Below are 17,975 nucleotides of genomic sequence, written 5' to 3'. Positions count from 1 at the left end.
AGACCCTTCTTCAGAAAACGTCAGCTTTCCTGCTCCTCTGATGCTGCTTGGCCTGCTGTGTTCATTCAGCTCTACACCTTGTTATCTCAGCCTACCTGCTGGATTGTGTGTGTGGTGGGAGCCTGATCTGCCTAATCTAGGTGTAATTAGTGACATGGATATTGAAAGCCACGCCCTTGTCGCTGTTTCTGTTCCCATTTACCTCACAAACCCCAGTCTGTGACCAAACATCCCTACTCCACCCATACATCCACCTGAAAAGTCACTTGCATTCCTGTTCCTTCTGCTCTTCAGTGCTATTGTGCAGCTGGCATTCTCATTATGTCTTGCTCATACCTCTCTACACTTTAACATAACAAAGGCTGGGATTTTCCTTTTGTTTAATGGAGCTTTGTCACTTTATTTCACAGTTCTCATAACTCATGAAGACTTTTATGTTCTAAATTCAGGGGTTATGACTAGGATTATTGGTATCCCTAACATTAACCCATCCAGGGGAGCATTGGTTTCCAGCAATCACCCTGTCAAGCTCGTTAACAATTCGATCAGCTCTCATACTCCTAAACTCTATGGAATTTAATTTATTCAAATGTCTCCTCACACGATAATCTTCTCAGCCCAGGAACCTATCTATTAAACCTTTGTTGCACCTCTTTAGATTTTCCTTATGTAAGGAAACAAACTGCACCATACTCTGGGTGTGGCTTTGTGAAACCCTGGTTCTGATTCTACTCTTAGGATTGTTGGAGGAGATAGTGGGAGAAAAGTTGGTAGCTAGTTGGAAGCCTATCCTGCCAGGTCATGATGTAATGTATTCACACTAAACTGAAGCAGATTGGGACTTCACCCTCTGGAGCTCCAGGCTACTCCCATGCTTTGGGCATAGTTTTCCAAATTTTACTCAAAATGTTTATTTAATGTCTTGCCATTTCCTTATTTCCCCTGTTGTAATTTCAGCTGCCTGTGCATCTCATGGACCCACGTTTACTTTCACATATCATCCTATATGCATATGTCTGGAAACAATGACAATCTGTTTTTATATCTCTTGTGATTTTATTCTTTCTTTTCAATTTCTTAGTCCTCCGTTGCTCACCTCTAAAATCTTTCCCATATTTAGGCTTGCTATTCCTTTTATTACCATTGTAAACCTTTTGCTTTGATGCATTATTATCTTTAACTCCTCGTGGGCCTCAGTTGGACCATTTTGTTTGTGGGAATTAATAACATACTGTGAAAAAGCCACTATATTAAAAGAAGGCTCCTTCGGGCTGTGATAATCAAGTTGAAATCAAGATCCAAGCAATTGTTTTTATTTTGAGATAACAAGATGTAGAGCGGATGAACACAGCAGGCCAAGCAGCATCAGAGGAGCAGGAAAGCTGACGTTTCAGGCCTAGACCCGAGCCTAGACTGAAGATGGGTCTAGGCCCGAAACGTCAGCCTTCCTGCTCCCCTGATGCTGCTTGGCCTGCTGGGTTCATCCAGCTCTACACCTTGTTATCTCAGATTCTCCAGCGTCTGCAGTTCCTACTATCTCTGAAACAATTGTTTTGATTTTTATGCTCTTAGGGTGAATATTTATTGTTATGAGGTTAGTATCTCAAATTTACATTTTAAATTGCTTCTTTCTAGTGATCAGTTTTCTTTTCAACTTCTTATTGCATTTATTTCACAACATTCCTTGAAGTCAGTAATGTTGTATTTCCCACCCACTTCCTCAGCACCATCTGGTCTGCTGCTGTTGTTATGCCACTTACTGTGCGCTGTGCTTATAGTAGCTTCAAGGACTATAATTTCTCTCAGTAGTGTAGGAAATAGGTCTTTTATTCCAGAAATGTCATTTGTCAGATGACCTACGCCAGGAATTTGCCACTTCTTACTGTTTAATTATTCCTGCAGTTGTGCAGCACCAGCCTGTCAGCACTGAGGAGAGCAGCAGATTCTATGTTTTGTATCTAATGCACTCTACTCCTATAACAAGCACTGTTAAATGGGACAAATTTTGTCAGAATACAGATTAAATGTCATAGAGTCACACAGCATGGAAACAGACCCTTCAGTCCAACCAGTCCATGCCAAACATAATCCCAAACTAAACTAGTCCCACCTGCCTACTCCTGACCCATATCCCTCAAGACCTTTCCTATTCAAGTACTTATCCAAATGTCTTTTAAACGCTGTAATTGTAACCGCATCCATAACTTCCTCAGGAAGTTCATTCCACACGCGAACCGCCCTCTGTGTAAAAAAAATTTGCTTCTTATGTCTTTTTTAAACCTCTCTCCTCTCAGCTTAAAAACGTGCCCCTCGTCTTAAAATCCCCCATCCCAGGAAAAGAATGTCTACTGTTAACTCTATCTATATCTCTCATTATTTTATAAACTTCTATCAGGTCATCTTTCAATCTCCTATGATCCAGTGGAAAAAGTCTCAGCCTATCCAGCCTTTCTTTATATCTCAAACCTTCCATACCTGGCAATGTCCTGGTAAATCTCTTCTGAACCCTCTCCAGCTTGATAATATCCTTCCTATAACTGGGCACCCTGAACTGGACACAGTATTCCAGAAGAGACCTCACCAATGTCCTGTACAACTTCAACATGACTTCCCAAATCTTACACTCAAAGGGCTGAACGTGAAGGCAAGCGTGCCAAATGCCTTTTTAACCACCCTGTCTATATATGACGCAAACCTCAGAATTATGTACCTGCACCAATAGGTCCTTCTGTTCTACAACACTACCGGAGCCCCTATCATTAATTGTATAAGTCCTACCCTTGTTTGTTCTACCAGCATGCAATACCTCGCTTTTATCCAGATTGAACTCCATCTGCCATTTTTCAACCCATTGACCCATTTGATCAAGATCCCTCTGTAATCTTAGAAAACCTTTTTACACTGTCCACTATGTCACCAATTTTGGTGTCGTCCGCAACTTACTAACCGTGCTTTCTATATTCTCATACAAATTATTTACATAAATAACAAACAAAAGAAGACCTGGAACCAATCCCTGTGGAACACCATTGGTCACGGGCCTAGTCCGAAAAGCTATCCTCCCCATTACTCTCAGTCTCCTGCTGTTAAGCCAATTATGTATCCAATTGACAAGCTCACCCTGAATCCCATGTCACCTAACTTTACTAATTAGTCGACCATGTGAAACCTTGTCAAAGGCTTTACTAAATTGCAAATAAACAACATCTACTGCTCTGCCATCATCAATCTCTTGGTAACTTCTTCAAAAAACTCAATCAAGTTTGTGACACACGATATCCCTCGCACAAAACCATGTTGACTATCCCTGATCGTTCCTTGTCTCTCTAAATGCATATGAATTCTATCCTTCAGAAGCCCCTCTAACTCACCTCCAAAGTGAGACTCACTGATTTATAGTTCCCAGGCCTCTCCTTACCATAAAACTGTGCTGACTGCCCTTAATCAATTCTTGCTTCTCCGAATGTCCATAAATCCTATCTTTTATAATCGCATCCAACAATTTACTCACATCTGAAGTCAGACTCACAGGTCTATAGTTCCGTGGTTTCTCCTTAAACCTTTCTTAAACAAAGGTGCATTAGCCACCCTCCAGTCATCAGGCAAATATTTATGCAAGGGTCTCATAATTTCCTCCCTCACTTCCCACAACGATCTGGGATACATTAGATCAGGTTCTGGAGATTTATCCACCTTTATAATCTCTAATACCTCCCAAACTTCCGCTTCTGTAATGTGAACTGTTTTTAAAACATCAAAGTTTATTTTTCTGCATTCTGTAGACTCTTTCTTTCTCCACAGTAAAAACTGACACGAAATATTCATTTAGTATCTCTCCCATCTCCTGCTGTTCAATGCAAAGACAACCTCCTTGATCTTTAAGAGACCCTACCTTCTCTCTAGTTACCCAGTTGCTTTTAATGTATTTGCAGAATCTCTTTGGATTATCCTTAACCTTATCTGCCAATGATATTTCATATCCCTTCTTTGCCTTCCTGATTTCTCTCTTAAGAATGCCCTACACTCTTTATATTGATTAAGAGATTCAATTGAACCAAGTTGTCTGGATCTAAAATAAGATTTTCTTTTATTCTTGACTAGAACATCAAGATCTTTATTCATCCATTGTTCCTTAATCTTACCAGCCTTACCCTCACTCTAACAGGAACAAAGTGCCTCTGAACTCTCATCATCACACTCTTGAAAGCCTCCCACTTATCAGACATCCTTTAACCTGCGAACAGTCTACTCTAATTAACTTTTGAAAGTTCATGTCTCCTACCGTTAAAATTTACCTTACTCCAATTAAAAACTTTAACTTTTATGGAAGGCTTATCCTTTTCCATAATCAATTTGAAACTAATAGAATTATGATTGCTAGACCCAAAGTGTTCACCTACTTTTACTTCAGTCACCTGCCCTGCCTTATTGCCCAAAAGAAGGTCTAGTTTTGTTCCTTTTCTAGTAGGAGCATCCACATATTGGTAAAGAAAAATTTCTTGAACACATTTGACAAATTCTTCATCATCCAAACCTTTAACACTATGGCACACCCAGTCAATGTTTGTAAAATTAAAATCCCCATTATTACAACCTTATTGTGCTTACATCTTTCTGAGATCTACCTACATATTTGTTTCTCAATTTCCCTCTTACTATTTGGGGTCTATAGTACAATCCCATCAAAATTGTCTTTCCTTATTTATAATTTCTACCATACATTTTCACTGGACGACTTTTCAGAAATATCTTCCATAGTTACAACAGTAATATATTCCTTAATCAAAAATGCCACTGCACCCACCTTGCTTGCTTCCTTTTCTATCCTTCATATATCACCCAAAACCTGGAACACTGACCTGCCAGTCTTGTGCATCTCTAAGCCAAGTTTCTGTAATAGCTATGACACTCGAATCTCATGTTCTTAAACATGCTCTGAGTTCATCAGCCTTACTTGTAAGACTCCTTGCTTTGAAATAAATCCAGTTTAGTTCTTCAGAGTTACTGCATGCTCTGATTCTTTTTTGTCTTTCTTTTCTAATTGACATGCTCTCCTCACATTCAGAATCTTCCCCATCAATCCTTCTTTTTACACTGCTACTTAGAATTCCTCCACTCCTCTGTCTATCAGTATAAAGCCTCCCTTAATGGAATGAGCAAATCTCCCTGCTAAGATATTGGTCCTTTTCCAGTTTAGGTTAGACCCATCCTTTTTAAACAGGTCTTTTCTATCCCAAAAGACATTACTATTGTCCAAAAACCTGAATCCCTGAACAATACACCACTGATTTATCTCCTTTAAACTTTTATTCCTTCCTTAATTGGAGTTTGGCATTGGGAGTAATCCAGAAATTACTACATTCAAGTTTCAATTTTTTAATCTTCTACCTAACCTCTTAAATTCACACTGTACTGCTTTAATCTTTTCCCAAAGAATGTCATCCCAACCAATGTGAATAGTAATTTCTGACTTCTCAATCTCACCTTTAAAAATATGCTTGAAACATTTAGAGACATCCTTAATCCTAGCACCAGCATTGCAACAAACCATCCTAAATGTACGCTCACTGCCACAAAATCTCCTGTCTATGCCCCTTTCAGGAGAGTTCCCTGTAACAATAATTCTATTAAGTCTTGTCAAATGCTACCTAACATAAGAATCGTTCCAAGTGTCCAATAACTGACTGGCCCTTCCATTTTTCTTAGCGAGACTATCCCCTTCCACAGTTCCAAAGACTGAATATCTGTTTGATAGAGGAACAGCCACCAGAGACTTTTGAACTACCTTCTTACCTTTCCGGACAGTCACCCAACTGTCTGACTGATCCAGCTGTGTAATAACTTTACTAAATCTACTAGCCATCTCACTCTGTACCTCATGTCTGCCCTTAATAACATTAACCCTAAAAAAAAGTTTCAATGACACCTTATATATAAAATAAACCACTTTTCACTGCCTTCAGAATATAATGTTAAAACAGAAAAAGTTTTAAAAATATATATATACCAAACATATAAAACTTAAATAAAATCAGCCGCTTAACTGATTAACTGAATTAGAAAAGACTCCTCTTCAATAAATTCCTTGAAGAAAAAAGTCTTCTCCAGAGCCAACCAAGTGTAGGACTCACCGAAATGGAAATACAACTCCTCATTTAAAAAAAAGTTTGGTTTTCAAAAAAAATCCTTGGCACTGTGGAAAAACACTCTTAAAAACTTTTGCAATGTGAAAAAAAACCTCTAAATCACATACAAACTTCTTAAATTTATGAATTTAGAATAAAAAAAACCTAAGCCGTTCACTGTAGACACTTAAAGCTCATTTTTAAAAAAATCTGTTTGAAAAGAATCATTTTTTTTTATTTGGTTGGTTTTTCAAATGTTAATGAAACAAAATGAATAAAAATCTTACATTAGTAAAATATAGTGACTATAATATCTGTACAAAAACTATATTAAATCTTTAACTAAACCTGCAATCCCAGAAGCAGCTGCAAGATCCACGCTGCGTGTTGTAAAGCTCCCTTGACACTGCCTTATCAGATGTTCCAACAGCAGATATAGCACGTGATAGTTAAAATACAAAGCTTCCTTGAATCTGCATTATCAAATATTCCCAAGTTATTGCATAATGAAATTCCAATGTAGAGATCTCCATACCAGACAATATTCCTTAGCTTCAGTCCCCTAGCTGAATACCTTCCCATCTCTTCACTGTAAAGAGCCCAAGCATATGTGGACATAACATGCATCCCTCTTCTTATGAACAATATGTAAATTTAATATTTTGTGGTAGAGTTCAGTTCTTGGAACTCAACTATTTACAATCTATACAAATATGCAGTATGAGCTGGTGCTTAACACACTTTGATCCTAGTAGACTAATTTGATTAAAGTGTTATCTACACTTGCAAGTAAAGAGGAGTGGGGCAAAGTAAAGGAATATTTGCTTTAGATTTGGGGATGGCAACACATTGAGTTAACAAAAGCAAGTTCTACTTCCATGTGAAATAGCTGGAGTAAACCATTTATAAGTTGTGATGTCAGACTGAATCTTACCATATTTTGGCACTGATACTTTCTTCAAGTTTCATGAAGGGTTTTCCTCTCCATGAAGCCAAGAAAGTTTTCTCTCACTCTCATCACAAAGCTGCCTCGTTAACTCTCTACCGTGCCCTTGTCTGATGCTGTCCCACATGCAATGGCTAGGATATACTGGCACATGTGCCATCTTGGAACCCCAGCCATGCACCTGTTCAAGTGGTGGCAATCCAGAATTGCCCTTCATCCTTGCTGTAATGGCACAGCAGCTGCAAACTAAAGCTTCTGACAGTATAGAAATGGCATAGCTGATACCTTCTTGCACAGACAATCATGCATTCCTGAACTGATTGCTATGTAAGCACCAGGCCCCTCAGCTTAGCTGTCTTTAGCCATATCGTATCTTAAACCCTTTGTAAGTCACTGCTACATTTTCCCATGGCCTACTGTAGCCCAATATCTTATTGTTCAAAGTGGGACCATCATATACAAGGAAGCTTTCAATTTCCTTAAAAAATTCACTTTTATTTGCAAACATCTAAAGCAAACAGAATTCAAACAAACAAGCAGCATTTGTCTCTTGAATCAGAAAACAACTACTTGCAGTTCAACAATTTTACAATCAATGAATGATTACTATACCCAGCTACTAGGAAAATACAGCACATTCTGTCAAGAATATACTAAAAGGGCAGACCTAACTGGTCCAAGCAGTGTAATCTCATCTTCAGGAGGCTTGTCATCTGCTCCACAATAGCCCTGGATGACGAACAGGTTACAGTGTTTCAGTCTGCAGTGTGTGTAATGGAAACATCAGCCTTGGTCACAGTGGGTAGCCCTTGTCTCCCAGTAAGTACCATCGTAAAGCATCGGGATCTTCAATTACAGCAGAAATGCAAACATTCCCATGGATATAGGCATCGCGGCAGCCTCTGGGATACCAGGCACAAATGTCTATGAAGTGAAGCCAATGATCGCTTGTACATTGTTGAAATTCTGTTCTGTTGGTGAAGTAATTACAGGCATCATTAAAAAAGGTATCTGTAGGTCACAATGCACAAAGCTAAAGTAAGATCTCATAGGGTGCCCTGGGACATTCAACTGGTTCCCTTTCAACCTGCACTGTTCGCATAATACAAGATTCTCTTGTATGCAGAGGTGCTTTTTTCATTGGTCCCTTGTTTCCTTCACTGAGATGTCTGTCTGCAATGTGCAAGGACTAGCAATATGATCAACATTGCTCGTAACCAGTATTTCACCCCACATACTTGTACACTACATGCATGTCACATGCACAATGATCTGTTTGAAAATGATTTCAGTGATTTAAGCATGATAAGGCAGTTATGTTTAAAAGTCAGTAGGGTCTATAGTTTGCTCAGTCAGGACAATTTTGTGTTGTTATGATTCCAGCTGATGTTATTATTGTACAAGTCTAAAGGCAGTCTGAAATCTGGCTTGACAGCTTATGTTTTGTTTTAGTTTTTAATGAGGTGGCTTTTTGCTGAAACATAGGCATGTAATGTTGCAATTTTAAGTTAAACAATAAAACTAAACTTTATTCAGCAAACGGAATTGAGATAAAATAGAATTTAATAAACCTTTAAGGATTTTGAAACATATAGTAGAAGTTTAATCCCAAAACACTCTTTTACAGATACCAAAAATATTCCTTGACAGCACCCGCATCACCAAAGTACAGTATTCACGCCAAACAAAAACTATTTTCTAATACTTAAGTAAATTATGTCTTCCACCTCCATTCTGGAAAAGCTGAAAGTTTTTTTTCCTGGAGCTTTCAAACACCTGAGTTTAAATGTGCTCAATTCAAAATAACCTCTTCAGGGTTTCATCCAAACACTTCTGTCTAGGATTGTCACTGAACTCTGTATCCTAATTTAGTTTTATTCCCCCCTTCTCGGGAGTACTGCTTTATACATTGATCTTACACAAGAACTTCACAAAACTATCCCCAAACTGGAAAAAAATACTTTTTCCAAGCTGTGGGTATTTACCTTAGGATTAAAAGAAAACAATTCCATAATTTCTAACAGAAACCTTGATGCAAAGTAGTTTACCTTTCTTGGTTGAAATCCCTCCTAAGGTAAATAAGTCCGTGAGGTCAGAAAGCTGCTCCATCAAAAAAAATCACCATACGCACAGAAAAACCCATATGTCCCAAGTTCAAATTCAAAATTTAAAAATCCATATTCAAAGTAAATGATATTAAGAATTAAAAAAAGTCGACTTCACAATATCCTTTTAACGGAACTTTAAATTTTGCATCATTTTAGGAAAGTAAAAATAACCAATTTTCTAAAATTTGCACAGTCAGATTCCTCATCATATTTGTCAAAGGTTAAAATCCTCAAAAATGTACAGGTATTTTTGATGAAGTGTATAGAAACTGAATAGAAAAGCTAAGTGAAACGGGTGAAATTTGATAAAAAGTGTCAGAAGATGCCACCACTTTTTATTGTAACCTTTCCATTGGCACATGACTTTAATGAGGTAATTGCCATGGATCTATGCGGATGGGACAAGGACAAGTGCAACAGTTTTTACATTATTTTTTATAATCTAGAGGTGAAATTTTGACTTTCTTCAAATATGCATATCAAAGACAAAAGGGTTTTGAAATGCAAAGTCATGGTGAAATGGATACAGATTGGACTAGGAGGACCAGGAAAGTTTCTGATTGGTATTGGAGGAGAATTTACAAATGTCATGTCCTCATCACACTGTGCCCTCCCACTTACTCTTGTATTGCAACCATGAGGATAAGTTAACTAAAGAACAAAAACAAAGGGAAATGCACAGTTGGCAAGAGTTTGGAGTTTCTTCTGAAACACCAGATGAGGGATCCCCAGATTTGTAACCTAAGTGGATTTTCAAGAGGACATGCAGATAGATCGACAAGTTAATGTGAGGTTAGTTGTTTTGAAGAGAGACTAGGTGATACAGATGTTAGCGTAAACTCTCCTATGTGGTAAAGTAACCTTGAAAACTTTTTTGAGCTCCTTTGACTGTTCATCACGGAACTGTAAATCAGTCTACACAAAAGGCATATTTATGCAGAACTTGACTTTTCAAAAGAATTGTTTTTGAAACTGTTCAAAGAGACACCAGATGCAGATGGCAAACTATAGAGACTGAAATGAATCTGTGGCCTAAATGTTGGGTTAGATCAGCTAAAAATTAGTTGTGTTCAACTAAAAGCAGATCCCATGATATTTTATTGGTACCATAAAGGAAAAGTTACAGGCATCTTCGTGATGCAAGTTGACAATTTCAAATGGTGTAACACTGCAGAATTAGGAAATTTATTAATTAAGTTTTATTAATAAGATTGGAGCGCAAGTAAAATTTGGAGTCAAATTTTGAGGCTTTTAAAAGTGTTGGTTTAAATTTTAAGCAGAATAGGTCTGGAACAACTAAAATCAACAACCCGACTCAGACTAGGGCAGAAAATAGTTTTGATGTGTTTAGAGTTAAGTACTGTGATGGTCACACATCTATAGCTAAGAATTCTGAAGGGGAAATAAAATATGAAAAAATTCAAACTGGAAAAGTGTGTTTTCATATACTTTGTATCACCCAAGAATGATGTTTAGTAATGTTTCACATGTTAATCTTTTTGATGGGTGTTGTAATGCAGCTGGTTTCATTTTAATAAAATGGATATCAAATTGGAACTGGTGTCCCTTAGCTTGGAAAACTTAGAAATGAGATATGGTCATCAAAAGTACTTTCCTACTCGCAGTTACGGTGGATTGGGATTTTTTTCTTACATTTTAAGTAAGATTCTGTACAAGGGGCATACTGAAGATTATGTACCAACTGATTGTCATGTAGTTAATTGTCTTTGTGGAATAGTGTACAGTGAAAAGTGTGGACAGTATTTCATGGAGGCAGTAGAAGCCTTTTTTGCTGGATAGAAAGCTCCATGTTGCTTCTTTGAGGAAGTAACATGTGCCTTGGATAATGGGGAACTGGTGGATGTGTCGTATTTAAATTGCAAGAAGGCATTTGGTGAGGTGCCACATCAAAGGTTATTGTGGAAAGTAAAAACGCATGGCATCAGGAGTAACATATTGGCATGGTTAGATGATTGGTTAGCTAACAAGGAGCACAAATGGCTCATTTTCATCTTTGGAAAGAAGTAGCAAGTGATGCGCCACAGAGCTCAATGCTAGTGCTTTGACTTGTAACAATTTATATAAATGGCTTGGTTGGAGGCTGAGATATTTGCTGATGACACAAAGCTCGTTAGAAAAACAAATTGTGAAGAGGATATAAGGACTCAAGAAAAGGGATATGGAAAGGTTAAGTAAGTAGACAAAAGTCTGGTCAAAGTATAATATGTGAAAATATGAAATTGTCCGTTTTGGCAGGCACAGGTGGCTCAGTGGTTAGGCCTCACAGCACCAGGGGCCCGGGTTCAATTCCACCCTCAGGCAACTGTCTGTTTGGAGTTTGCACATTCTCCCCGTGTCTGTGTGGGTTTCCTCCAGGTGCTCCGGTTTCCTCTCATAGCCCAAAGATGTGCAGGCCATGGAAAATTGCCCATAGTATTTAGGGAAGTGTAGATTAGGTGGGTTATGGAGGGATGGGTCTGGGTGGGATGCTCTGAGGATCACTGTGGACTTGTTGGGCCAAAGGGCCTTTTTTCACACTGAAGGGTTCTAAGAAAGAAGCACATGACCGAACTGGTGAGGGATTACAACCTTTGACTTGTATGTGTCCTAGTACATGAATCACAGAAGTACAAGTACAGCAAGTAATTAGGAAAGCTGATAGAATGCTGTTATTTATTATGACAGGAATTGAATACAAAAATAGAGAGGTTATGTTTCATCTGTAAAGAGCGTTGGTTTGACCACATCCAGAGGATGGTGCACAGTACTGGTCACCATATTTGAGGAAGAATGTAAATGCATAGAAAGAACTTTAAGGAAGATTAACTAGACTAATAACTGGAATGGGGAGTTTGTATTATTAGGAAAGGTTTAACAACTTATGCTTGTATTCACTGGAGTTTAGAGTAAGGGATGACTTGAACATATAAGATCCTGAGGGGACTTGATAGGGTGGGCGAGGAAGGTACGTTTTCACTTGTGGGAGAATCTAGAACAAGGCGTCTCTGTAAAAATAAGGGGTAGCCCATTTAAGAAAATGACAACTGTTTTCTCTCAGAAGATTATGAATTTTGGAATTCTGTTCCACAAAAGGCAGTGAAAGCAGCATCTTTGAATATTTTTAAAGTAGAAGTCGATGGATTCTACATAAGCAAGAGGATAACAAGTTATCAGGGGTAGAGGGCAATGTAGAGTAATCAGATCAGCCATGATCTTATTGAATGGCAAAGCTAACCCAAGGGGCTCAGTGGTCCACTTATGCTCCTAATTTGTATGTTTGTACCTCTACCAAATGAATTGTCCCTCAAGCACTCGACTAGACAACAGAGGGCCTTCCCTGGGATCAAAGCCCCACCCTCTGAGAGCCATCAACCAGTCAGAGATTAGCAGCTCTTTCATTCAGCAGCACCAATGGGGAGGTGTTGGTTACTGTCTCCTACCATAGACACAGGATCACCTCTAGATCTCAACTCAAGACTGAGTAATACCAGTCCAGGAGATTTGCAGGGAGAGGATGCTGGGAGCAAGGGTAAGAGAATAGTTCTCAACAGGCCCCAATTTTCTAATGCTGCATCCTTCAGTTAGACACTGAGTGTCTTTTCCTGAGGGAGCTATCCAGAAGCCCGTAATTGTTGTGCTCCCTACAAATTGAGATCCAACTATCCACTGGGTTCATACCAGTGGTAGTGAGGTAGGAAGGCTATCCACAGGCTTACCCTCCATGGGCTTAATCAGGGTGAATGTGGGAAGGTGGCAGAGTCTAACCCATCATCTTCTCACCTGATTGAATGTCCCTGAATGCCACCAAAACATTCCCCAGGTGATGAATTAAACTGTGGCCAATGAGTGAGAAGGGTTTGTGGATTGACCTTGCTAATTTAGAACAAAGAGAAAAGGGAATTCCCAAATTAAGTGGGTGACTGCAAGTAAGCAACAGTCTAATTCATAAGAAGAAATGCATAAATGAGGAAATAGTTTGGGTTCTTAGAAGCAGCAGGCAAGCATTACTCAGAGATTCACTGGAGCCCCTGGAAATAAATGTTGTGGTTGTGAGACTTCGAGGTGCTTGCTTGGAATCTATAACTGTGAGTAACAGTTTATATGTGTGCAGAGATTGGCTCGAGTTATGTCCTTCATTAATTGGCTTTCCGGAATTTAATATCCCAGTCCAAGACCCCTAAAAGGCTGTTTTATCAGAAAGAGCACTGTACTTGCCTGGTTTTCTGGTTTGAAATGCAATCATCTTTCAGAAAGCATCAGTCCTCAGTTGTTACCTTCTATTGTTAGCAAGTGATAACTCATGTTAGCAGAGGGCTCATCGAATTTCAGACTGTCTTCACTCAGTCTTGCCTCATTGGCAGTAGGCCTTGGCAAAGATGACCGAACCTGTATTCGTGAGTTTCATTCATCCTGCCATTGCTCTTGTCTGGTTCGACTGGGACATCTCTTCCCCTTGACGTAGTTGTGTTTGACAGCAGTGAGGAACTTGGGGGCCTTTGTATAATTGTGTCATCTGAAGGCTACTGTCTGATTAGCAGAAAGCACTACATGGCGTTCAATTAAATCTTTTCTTCCAGAAGCATTCAGCCCTGACAGCATCTCATGGTTCACTGTCTTTTTTTTGCTGTTCTGCTCACACTCATTCTTCCCATTCATAGTATCTACAGTCTATACAAAAACTCTAGAAATTTATTTTGGAGCCATTTATTTAAAAGAAGATTTTTCAAAATAGCTAGACTCATTCACTATATACTGCAACTGGAAGAAACCTGTTTCCCTTGGAAAAGTCCTTGGTTTCTAATGAAGTCTCTGAGGATAATGAGGGGAATTTGTCAGATGATGTAAGAGTATTTATTATATAGACAATAAAGTCTCTGTAGTCAGTCAACCTCAGTAAAGAATGAGGTCAAAGCGAGGGGAAGCAACTTAATATATTTCTCATTGTGAATCCCTGCAGTTCTGCCTCTGTCTCTGGAGTGCACACCCAGTGACTACATCGATCTCACAAATATCACTTTATAATTCATAGAAACAAGTTATAAGAGCCATGAAACTACTGATGTCTGCTACATCAGCCTCCTCATTTATTACCATACAACCTGCTAACCCTCTCTGATATACCAAAACCTTTCACAATTTCCTGTTCCAAATCTCACTCAGCACAATATTATCTGATATATATCAGGCCTTCCCTTAATATTGTCTAAAATATTCCAAATATTGTCTAAAATACCACACGACTCTTTCAATGCATTGGCATGGGCTGTCAAGCTTTTTGATTCCAAGGATTACTATCCCATTTATAAATATTCCAGGGACTCCCGTATCAAAACACAGGTTCATTCTTCTGTGTAAAAGCTAATTGTAAAATTAACCATGTATATTTATTTTTGTTTTACTTGACCAGAAGATTTATCGCATTCTCTCCATAGCCATGCTGCATGAGAGAGGTTGGAAACCACATCTCAAAAGTTTTCAAAGATATTAAGCTTTCCTGCCCTGCCAAGAGTGAATGAGGTCTTCAAACAATTGTCTTAATATGTGTTTTAGGACATATTTCTGTTACAGAAATAGAAGACATCTTCTTTACTAATATTCAGTTTGTTGTTAACTACTGTTAGGGTCTGATTAACTGAAGGTACAGGCATTTCTGTCATTGCACATTCATTCATGAGTGTGTGACAACTTCTTAGTGGATGTAATCTGTGGAGTTCTTTTTTAAATGAACAAAAAGACCTTAATAAATTTCAGTCACTGAGTCTATTTAAAACCGCTGTTCCCGATGTGGCCTCCTCTACATCGGGGAAACCAAGCTGAGACTTGGAGACCGCTTTGTAGAACACCTACGCTCGGTTCGCGACAAACGACTACACCTCCCAGTCGCGAACCACTTCAGCTCTCCCTCCCACTCCTTGGATGACATGTCCGTCCTGGGCCTCCTGCAGTGCCACAACGATGCCACCCGAGGATTGCAGGAACAGCACTTCATATTTTGCTTGGGAACCCTGCAGCCCAATGGTCTCAATGTGGACTTCACAAGCTTCAAATTCTCCCCACCCCCGACCTCATCCCAAAACCAGCCCAGCTCGTCCCCGTCCCCTTGACCTGTCCGTCTTTTCTCCCACCTATCCGCTCCTCCCACCTCACTGACCAACCCCCACCTCCACCTCCTATCTACCAGCCTCATCCCCGCCTCCTTGACCTGTCCGTCTTCCTTTGACTGACCAACTCCCATCCTAACTCCCCACCTACACTCACCTTTACTGTCTCCATCCCCATCTCCTTGACCTGTCCGTCTCCTCTCCACCTGTCTGCTCCTTTATCCACCTTCCATCCGCCTCCCCCCCTCTCTGTCTTTATTTCAGAGTCCCCTTCCCCTCCCCCATTTCTGAAGAAGGGTCCAGACCGGAAACGTCAGCTTTCCTGCTCCTCTGATGCTGCCTGGCCTGCTGTGTTCATCCAGCTCCACACCTTGTTATCTCAAATAAACTGAACATACAGATTGTCCACAACTAACTCAAAAGTGCAAATTAAGCACGAAAATATTAGTCAGTCAACAGCTGATTGAAACAAAAGGATAAAATGAGAATTCCTATTGTGGCTCTGGCTGGTGACCTGTTTGAAATTTTCTGATGCATGCCTAAAGGGTTGTGGATCCTCTGTTGGAAGCTCCTGCGATGTGGCACATCCTTTATGCAGTACAACACAGTGTTGTCTGATGTAGGACATCCTCACGTAGTATAGTATTGTCTGATATATATCCTTATTCAGTGCAAAGTTGTCTGATTTAGTGCACTGTTAATTCACTCTGTCTGATGTAGCACACCACACATCGTGTGACAGCCTTTACTTCCTGTATGTTATCAGATAGCCTACATCCTTCTCTCACTATAATACACTCATATCGTCAATCAGTGCTACACTGTCTGTCCCATGTCCTTTCTGACTGACTCTTTATTGGTGCAGGTGACTCAGGGACAGATGGAGGACTGCATTAAGCAGGAATTTGCTAAAATGAGGCAGTTGGTGACCGAGGAAGAGCGCAAAGCCCTTCACCTGGTGGACCTCCAGGAGGCAGTGGCCACGGCCCACGTAGCTGAGCTGATTGCTGAGATAAATGTCACCATGGAGAAGCTCACTGAGGAGATGCAGGAGATCACAAGGCAGTTGAATGCCTTTAATCAACTGGCACTGCTGAAACCAAAGGTATGTGATGTGCACTCACTGTATGTGTAGAGAGGCTGAATGAGAAAAATGGGAAAGGTTGGTGCTGACTAACCTTATTGGAATTCAAGCTCCCACTCCCAATTATACCATGCCAACACTGATACTAACACCAACAGCTGCTCAGGAATCAGAGCTAACTTTACAGCTCCTGTTGACATTGTAAAGAAATTATAATGAAAGTTTCAAAACAACTCGCATGCTCAAGTGAATTTTCGTCGAGTTTGAAAATGTTGATTGCTGGTTTGATTTTCCTCCACGTCTGTTGACCTTTCAGACATCCTACATCTGCTGACTTCCATGAATTCACTTTCTTGTCAGAGTCATACAGCACAGAGACAGGCCTTTCAGTCCAACCAGTCCCACCGACTATAATCCTAAACTAAACTAGTCTGACCTGCCTGTTCCTGGCCCATATCCCTGCAAAACTTTCCTATTCATGTATATATTCAATTGTCTCTTAGACACTGTAACTGTACCCACATCCACCGTTTCCTCTGGAAGTTCAGTCCACACACAAACAACTTTGTGTAAAAAAAAATGCCCGTCATGTCTTTTTAAAATCTTTCTCCTTTCACCTTAAAAAATGCCCCCAGTCTTGAAATCCCCCACCTTAAGGAAAAGACACCTGCCATTCACCTTATTTACACCCTTCATGATTTTAGAAACCTGTATACGTTCCAATGAAAAAGGTCCCAGCCTGTCCTTATAACTGAAACCCTCCATTCCTGGCAACATCCTGCTAAATCTCTTCTGAACGCTGTCCAGCTTAATAATACACTTCCTTTCACAAGGCGACCTGAACGGGACACAGTACTCCAGAAGAGGCCTCACCAATGTCCTATACAACCTCAACATGACTTATCAACTCTTATACTCAAAAGGCTGAGCAATGAAGGCAAGCGTGCCAAATGCCTTTTTAACCACCCTGTCTATATGTGACGCAAGCCTCAGAATTATGTACCTGCACCAGTAGGTCCCTCTGTTCTACAACACTACCGGAGCCCCTACCATTAATTATATAAGTCCTACCCTTGTTTGTTCTACCAGAATGTAATACCTCGCATACATCCAGATTGAACTCCATCTGCCATTTTTCAACCCATTGACCCATTTGATCAAGATCCCTCTGTAATCTTAGAAAACCTTTGTCGCTGTCTACTATGTCACCAATTTTGGTGTCGTCCACAACTTACTAACCTTCTATATTCTCATCCAAATTATTTACATAAATAACAAACAAAAGAAGACCTGGAACCAATCCCTGTGGAACACCATTGGTCACAGGCCTAGTCCGAAAAGCTATATCCCCATTATTCTCTGTCTCCTGCTGTTAAGCCAATTATGTATCCAATTGGCAAGATGACCCTGAATCCCATGTCACCTAACTTTACTAATTAGTCTACCATGTGAAACCTTGTCAAAGGCTTTACTAAATTGCAAATAAACAACGTCTACTGCTCTGCCATCATCAATCTTTTGGTAATCTCTGAACTGGACACAGTATTCCAGAAGAGGCCTCACCAATGTCCTGTACAAACTCAACATAACGTCCCAACTCCTATACTCAAA

The 17,975-nt window shown here is 39.7% G+C and overlaps 1 protein-coding gene across 1 annotated transcript in view; it reads left to right on the top strand.

The window, feature by feature from the left end:
- The window catches only part of LOC109916254 (tripartite motif-containing protein 44), a 94,176-nt gene that overhangs the window by 18,626 nt on the left and 57,575 nt on the right, over window positions 1-17,975 (top strand). The window contains exon 3 of the mRNA XM_020515974.2: window positions 16,146-16,385. Within this exon, the coding sequence (XP_020371563.1) occupies window positions 16,146-16,385 (240 nt within the window). The remainder of the gene's footprint in view (window positions 1-16,145; window positions 16,386-17,975) is intronic.

This window comes from Rhincodon typus, chromosome 17, assembly GCF_021869965.1.
Source record: "Rhincodon typus isolate 14 chromosome 17, sRhiTyp1.1, whole genome shotgun sequence".
Lineage (NCBI taxonomy): Eukaryota > Metazoa > Chordata > Chondrichthyes > Orectolobiformes > Rhincodontidae > Rhincodon > Rhincodon typus.
Note: the sequence above shows the minus strand (reverse complement) of the source record. Positions and strands in the feature narration are given on the sequence as shown.